Source organism: Propithecus coquereli, unplaced genomic scaffold (assembly GCF_000956105.1).
Source record: "Propithecus coquereli isolate 6110/MARCELLA unplaced genomic scaffold, Pcoq_1.0 Scaffold3, whole genome shotgun sequence".
Classification (NCBI taxonomy): Eukaryota; Metazoa; Chordata; class Mammalia; order Primates; family Indriidae; genus Propithecus; species Propithecus coquereli.
The window spans coordinates 656,983-664,426 of NW_012148618.1; the positions used below are offsets into that span (position 1 = coordinate 656,983).

At 54.1% G+C, this 7,444-nt stretch overlaps 1 protein-coding gene across 1 annotated transcript; it reads right to left on the reverse strand.

Annotated features, from left to right (window-relative positions):
• Positions 1-740: 740 nt before the first annotated feature.
• Positions 741-5,073, reverse strand: REM2 (RAS (RAD and GEM)-like GTP binding 2). Its single transcript, XM_012649447.1, has 5 exons — positions 4,971-5,073; positions 3,360-3,701; positions 2,758-2,831; positions 1,414-1,621; positions 741-1,036 (listed from the first exon to the last, which is right to left on the reverse strand). The coding sequence occupies exons 1-5, from the start codon at positions 5,071-5,073 to the stop codon at positions 741-743; spliced, it is 1,023 nt and encodes a 340-aa protein (XP_012504901.1).
• Positions 5,074-7,444: the final 2,371 nt, after the last annotated feature.

Here is a 7,444-nt window from a genome sequence, read left to right on the forward strand (position 1 = left end):
GGGAAGAGATGGCCCCTTGCTGGTGCCTCCTGGGCCCTGGCCAAAGGGGGTTGCCACCACTCAGCTCTTCAGGCCGGCATTTGCCAGCATCTGAGCGCAGAAAGTCTGTCCACACCTTACCTTTAATAACCTTAAAGGGGAAGTGCCGTCCTGAAATGGTAAGTCACAGAATCAAATCTCAAGAACAGCGCTTCCAGGCCCTTGCCTTTAAGAACTCCTTAAAGGCAAAGTGGACAAGAGTGGCAGATAAAAGCCAGAACGTTTTATGCAAAGTCTCTGGAAGTGTCTCCACGACTTTACCTTTAAGAATCTCTTAAAGGCGAGGCATATTCACGCAGCGTACAAACGAGGTAAACACCAAGAAGTTCACCAAGCACTTTTCCAATTCTCGCTTTTAGGATCTCTACAGCAGAGGTGGCCAAGCGCGGATTAATAAAAAACAAAATACCTTTTGCAGAACTATTTTTCTCTCTGACCCGCCAGAACCCGCTCCGCCCACCGGTTGCAGCACGCCCGCCCCCAAACTTTGCGTCTTCGCCGCCTGGGCGCCGCGGAGCCCGGAGGTGTCAGAAGGACACCGCCCACCAGCCCGGGCCCGCCCCCGCGGCCACACCGGGGCATCCTGGGAGTTTTTGGTTTCCTAGACGGCCTCGACAGAGGAAGCCGGATGGGGCAGGGCGGGGCGAGGGGGCGAAGGGTGCGGTGACCATGGCGACCGCAGTGGCCATGGCGACCGCGGCTCACAGCACGGAGAGGTCGTGACACGACCTGGAGCGCTGCTTGAAGAACTTGGCGTTGCGCGGCACCAGGTTGGCGAGGAAGCGCTTGGCCTTCTTGGTGAGGCTCTCGCGGCGCGCGGAGGGCGCGGGGCACTCGGGGCTGCCCCGCTCCTGCCGCTGGCCTCCGGCGTGGCTCCGGCCCCGCCGCAGCCGGATCTGGCGCACGGCGCCCTCGAAGAGCTCCCGCGTGTTGTGGTGCAGCGCGGCCGACGTCTCGATGTGCTTGCAGCTCAGCGTCCCGGCCAGGTGGCGGCCCTCTGCAGGAAGGCACCGGCTCAGGCGCCCACTGGGCCGCATTGGGCCCGGGGAGAGGGTGGGCCTGGGGAGTTCCCGGGCGGGCGGTGGAAAGGGACTGGGACTAGTGAATCTCGAAATAGATCAAGGCCGAGATCACAGGGTGGGTCGGTAGAGATGAGAAGGAGAGGGAGAAAGGGGCCTTGAGGAGAGGTGAGGGAGAGTGAAGAGAAGAAGAGATTCTCAGTGTCCTGGGAGTAGGGCAATTGGGGGTTAGCCTGGGGCAAAGTGCAAGTGAGTATGGTATGTGACGATAAAAAGGACTTAGGGAGAAGAGCTGACCTGGAAGGGAGAGCTTTCCCCTGAGATTGCGAGTATGGAATTGGTTCAGAATACACACCCTCCAGTGATACCTCTCGGGAACGGGCCAGGTCACTCTTGTTACCAACGAGGATGACAGGTAGGTCGTGGTGTGGCCTCCCAGCCCGGAGCCGAAGTAGGGTCTCTGGAACTTTGGAGAAGCTTTGCCGGTCAGTGACTGAGAAGACGATGAGAAAGGCGTCTCCGGTCTGAAGGCAGTGGTCTCGCAGCCACCCTCCAGCATCCCCCTGCAGATAGGCAGAGAGAGTCGTGGAATGTTAGGGCTGGAGGCATAGGAGGGGTGCCTCCCCACACCCAGGAGGGGTAGAGGGGGTAAGAAGCTGAAGCTGCTGCCCAGCTTCTGAGGAGTAGTTACGGACTGGTAGATCCTGTCCAGCATCTACACCACAAAGATGAGGGCTCTGAGGGAGAAGGAAGGCACTTGCTTAGGATAGCAGAGTTAGTTAATGGTAGAATCTCCATATCTTTTTTTTTTTTTTTTTTTGAGACAGAATCTTACTCTTTTGCCCAGGCTAGAGTGCAGTGGTGTGATTAAGGCTCACTCGAACTCCTGGACTTTAAGCTATCCTCCTGCATTAGCCTCCCAAATAGCTGGGACTACAGGTGCACCACCAAGCCCAGCTAATTTTTTTTTCTTTTTTGTAGAGGCGGGGATCCTGCTATGTTGTCCAGGCTGGTCTGGAACTGCTGGCCTCAAAGCAATCCTCCCACCTCAGCCTCCCAAAGTGCTGGGATTACAGGTGTGAGCCACTGCGCCCAGCCCAGAATCTCCATACCCAGCACGTGTTTGTGGAGGAGGGAGAAGTTAGTAATGTGAGCCCCACCTGGGGGGACTGGGGACATAGGCTCCTAGACTAAGGTAGCCATCCTACTTTTTTATGCTTAAGCTCTTGATTAAAAAATTAATGCTATAAAAGTATATGTAATTTGGCCACTTGGTTCTACATAGTAACTTTTATGTCCAAATATTAAGAAGTCTTCAGTTTTTTCCCCCCACTTCCCTGATATTCCAGAGCCCTGAGTTCTTGGTCCTGTCACATCAGACTCTTCTAGGCTGAAAAATTTATGGACGGGGTCAATTTCAGGGTGTCCAGCCTGGCTTGCAGCTGCAGGATTTGTCAAATTCAGATCCTAAGTTTCCTCGGGGTCAGAAGATCTTGGAAAGACTGTGGCTCTTATGGCCACAGGCCGTGGTACCCACATTGCTGTGGGCCCTTGCTCTCTGCGATGATACAAATGAAAGAACATGTTCTAATACATTTTCAAATCAGGGCCTGTAGTTCCACCAGCCTTCAACCAGACTTTGCCCTTCCCCAGTTCTCTCAGCTTCATCACTTGCTTGCAGTCACATCTTAATTCTCACCTGTTCCCAGATGTCATAAACAACTAGAGTCGCTTCCTCCTTATCCACCATGATGCGTCTCTCATAGGTGTCCTCTGTTGGGAAATAAAGCCCATTAGGAGGTTCCCCAACACTTGTGAGACCTGGTAACCAGTGACAACTCAAATCTCAGCCCCAGAGAACCCTCATCCCCCTCCAGAGAGGCTTTAACAGAAAGCATTGGAGAAGCTTCTCTTAGCTTCTGTCCTTCAGGGGCTGCCCTTTTTTTTGAGACAGCCTCTGTTGCTCTGGGTAGAGTGCAGTGGCGTCATCATAACTCACTGCAACCTCCAACTCCTGGGCTCATGTGATCCTTCTGCCCCAGCCTCCCAAGGAGCTGGGACTACAGGTGCACACCACACACCCGGCTAATTTTTCTATTTTTTGTAGAGACAGGCTCTTGCCCTTGCTCAGGCTGGTCTTAAACTCCTGAGCTCAAGCATTCCTCCCTCCTCGGCCTCTCAGAGTGCTAGGATTACAGGCGTGAGCCACCACACTGGCAGGGGCTACTCTTGTCATCATCGCTTCCATTCCATGACTAGGACCCAGAGCCCTCTTGACCCACACAGAGCTCCCTCAAATACCTGGGTTCTCTGGCTCATGAGCACTGTCTCCCTGGAGACCGCCGAAAGTGCCTGCCAGGGTGCTCTTGCCCACGCCGCTCTCCCCAACCAGCATGACCTTGAAGATGCCATCCTTTTGGGCAGGGGCTTCCTCCCCTGAGCCCAAGGAGTCAGAGGAGCCAGAGGATGAAGCCTGAGGCGGCCAGTCAAGTTCATCTACAGCCTGGGCCCGCCGGAGCTGGTGCTTGTAGGGGACAGGCATACTGCCTCGTCGTCTAGGGGCCCCCAGGGCAGGGGGTGGCCCACCCCGATCGAACCCTGCCAACAGTTTCTCTGGTTTCTTCAGCAGTGTGGCATCTGCTTCTGGGAAGGAGGGGGAGCAAAGAAAAGGAGGCTATGAGTAGGGTATGTCCAGCCATCTGCAGAGGGCTCAATCCAGGCTGCTCTGGCTTCAGAGGCCCAGCCACACCCAATCTATGACTAGGACCCTAAAGGAACTGAGACTCTTCTTTGGCATGACCTCTTACACTAAACTCCCCAGAAGCCTGAACTGGTGAGCCTCTGTGGAGCTGACATGATGGCTTTCCCAGTGTGGTCCCAGCCACAGCCGGTTTCAAAACACACCCCATGCAGGGGAGGCACCTGTACACAGGCTCACACACCCACTCACGGTTTACACTGACACATAGGCACACCCCCAGACTAGGCCTCTGGCCCTGTGGGGTGGGGGGAGGCTGCCCCTCCCTCCACCAAGAGGCCCTGCCTCCTATAGCTTCCTGCACTGGTATTCCCCACACCGAGGAAGGGCAGAGGGGATAAGAACTGAAGCTGCTGCCCAGCTTCTGAGGAGTAGGTAGGTGCTGGCAGAGTCAGAAACTTTGTGGGGAGCCTGTTCCTAGCAAAGGGATAAGGCTCTTGCTCTCTGGGATGATTGTGTTTGGTCTCCGTGGTGGTGGGCTGGGTGTGTGTGAGAGGGGCTGCTGCTTCCTGGGGCCCTGTAGGTGAGCATCCCCCAGTGCATGGTTGTGTGAGAATCCTGCATCCCTGGCAGTCCCCGTGAGTGGGAGAGAATATTGTGTTCTCCGAGAGGTAGAGGGAGAGTGTGCCTGAGTGAGCTGAGCGAAAGGGAGAGTGACAATGCACGGGTCAGGGTAACTGGAGGAGGAACAACAGACAAAACAAAGGGGGATGGAGAGAGGCTGGAAATAGCCCAGGATCAATACTTGGCTGGCAGCCAGGGCCTCCCGGAGCCAGAAGAAGCCCTTACAACAGGTCCCGAGGGTAGCCCCCTGCCCGTGATTCCCAGGTTTGTAGGCTGCCCCTTTCCTTCTCCCCTTCCCTCCGGCCTGTCCCAGCCTCTTGGGAATGAGGCTGATCTAGGGGCCGTGTACACTTTCTCAAGCAAACCCCTGGGAGTGATGGGGGAGGCGGCACTTAGGCAGCTCTTCCCCCCTCCACCCTAACCCAGCCCCAGTCCTTATGTGAGGAGGGGTCTTCTCCACTTCCTGACTTGCTCTTCCCCTCTTGCCGATTGGGTTCAAGCTCTTTCAACCCCTAGTTCCGACCTCCCATCAAAGCTTCGGCTCCCACCCCCATGGTTTTCAGCCTGAACCTGCCCAGGTTAGCCCTCACCTGGTGTGGGTGTCCCTGGGGGAGAGGCCTGGTGGCTGCCAGAGGGGCAGAGTGCTGTGGTTTCTGTGTCCGTGTCCATGTCAGTGGCGGGGTCCGTGTGCATCGGTGTGCGTGTGCGTGTGCAGCCCGGCGGCTCACAGCACCCGCTCCCTCACTCAGCAGCACTGTCAGCTTTTTCCTTTAAATACCACCCCCCCACACACAAATGCCCTCCTCCCAGACACCTGGGGAAATTGTCCCACCCCCTGATGAGGTCACACATGCTAATGAGCAGTGATGTCAGCGGGATTCCCTCCTTTCTGCCCCCCCTTTCCTTTGTGTCGCTTCCCTCTGGGAGCACACACACTGCAGAGCCTGGTTAAGGCATGATGGAACAAAGTCGGAGGGCCAGGACTGACAGGGGTTGGGGGGTGTCAGTGGGTAAGGGAGCTGAGGGTAGCAGGAGGCAAGGACCTAGGGGAGCTGAAGTCTTTCTCCAGGAGCCAGGACTCTGCATTATTTGTGTCTGTATTTCTAGCCACCTAGTCCAGTGTCCAGCCCAGAGGGTGTGCTCAGTGGCTAAAAAGGCGGGTGAGGTAGAGAGACTAAAAGCTGATCTGAAAGACAAAGAGAAATAGGCCAGAAGAGATGCGGGGACAGAGGGACGGCCACCCTGCCACCATCTCCACCCTGCCGCTTCTGGGCTAAAAGCCACCAAAGTGCCCATTTCCCAGCCCCTAGGCAGTTGGGGCTCACGGCTGCTTTGTGTGGGCAGCTTCATTTCACCACTAGGTTGAGGTAGGTGCAAACCATCTTGGGGACTCTTTCACCTTCTCTCTGTCCCTCCAGGCCCCCCAGCCAGTGTTAATTAGAGCAGGAAAAAGGGAGAGACAAGGCTAGCCATCTCAACAAAGTTCCCAATCTTAAGTGAGGGGTGGGGAGTGCCAGCCACCTCCCTCCCCATCTCTCACCAGTGCTCTCTGGGGCAGCTGCCAGGCCTTCTGGGCTACCCAAGGCACATGCACAATGGATGATGTCTGCCTCTTTGTAGGAAGCCCAGATGGAGCATCTCCTTTATTGTTCCTTTTCTGTCCAGTTCCCTTTCTCCTCACGTTCCCCGCTCCTGTACCCCTCCTTCCCGACACCCTCAAGCATCCAAACACATTCTGATTTCCTTTCTTTGCCCCATTTTTGCCAGGTGCTGTGCTAAGCACTGTCCTGTATGATCTCCTTTCATCTTCATGACCCTACGGCTCTCAGTGGTGGTGGTGGGGGGCCTGTCCCCAAAGCAGTCATGCAGCTGGAAAATGGGAACACCAGGAATGTCACCCATATCTTTTCAGTGCCAAAGATTGCTTTTCATTTCTCACTATGCTGATTTCCTTCTCTGAAATGCTCCAACTGTCTCCTATTATTGGGAACAGTTTATAGTGCAATCCTCAGTGGACTTTTCCAATGGAAGAGGCAAATAGTAATCTTGGGAATACTGTGCAGTGACACTTCACATATCTGGAGGTGAACTACAGGGCAACAGTGCAGGGTCTGGAGGGAACAGAAAGGACCCCTTAGCAGCTAACACACTCATGTGCTTTAATCATTGGATAGACTCTCCAGTCCTCAACCGTGGCCTAATTACCCTTACTTTTCACCATGTTACTGTGTTCATGTGTGTTCCTGTACTGTAGATTAGAAGCACATTTAGAGCAGCAAGTGATCTAACAGCCTGGTAGCAAGGGAGGCAACACCAAAAAACAAATAAACAAACAAACGGTAAAGCAGTCTTAAATATTTTAAACGGGGGTGGGGTGGGGGTGGGGTCTAAGGTTATTTAGCGTAAAAGCAAAGAGCTCCCCTGCCCCCACTGTTACAGCTTCTGAAGACACTGCTGCAGAGAAGCCATTGGTTTCTATGAATGATCCTCAGCTATTCAGAAAATTTTGTATTGTAGATATGCTGAAGATAAGTGTAATGTTTTAGAATGATTTCCTTCCAAAATGAGGGCCTTTTTTTTTTTTTTTAAGTTTTAAACTGTAAATGAGTGAACTTTATGTATCTGGAAAACTCACTTAGGTGGTTGGATTCTTCTACAATACCAGATAAGAGTGAGGGGCTGCAGACCCCAGCAACAATTCTCTGTTGTGACTTGTGACTTCTGCCTGCTCTCAATCCAGCCTTGGGCCACATGAACAGGCTGTTTCACCTTGAACAACCTCCCCCTCATCCCACGAGGAAGAGGAGGCTGGAAATGGTCTTCTGCTGGACATGTCTGGAACGTGTCCAGGCTCCCACAGGAAGGGGAGGTCCTGTGGAATAATGGGACAAGGGAAAGATTTGGAACCAAACCAAGCCAGGTCTAAATCTGCCACTCAGTGGAGACTGGGCCAGTCCCATAATTTCTCTGAAGCTGCTCCTGAACCTGTGCAATGGGGTTTACAATGCGAGTGGCATGGCTTTGTTGTGGGTTAACTACAGGTGATAAAGGTCTGGCACTCAGC

What these genes read in the sequence shown, in the direction of transcription:
- REM2 (XM_012649447.1), bottom strand. Translation starts at nt 5,073, where the DNA reads ATGCACACGGACCCCGCCACTGACATGGACACGGACACAGAAACCACA. An exon ending in CCCAGGGACACCCACACCAG is followed by an intron (nt 3,702 to 4,970) that starts GTGAGGGCTAAC and finishes CCTCCTTCCCAG; the next exon opens with AAGCAGATGCCACACTGCTG. An exon ending in TTTATGACATCTGGGAACAG is followed by an intron (nt 1,622 to 2,757) that starts GTGAGAATTAAG and finishes GCCTATCTGCAG; the next exon opens with GGGGATGCTGGAGGGTGGCT.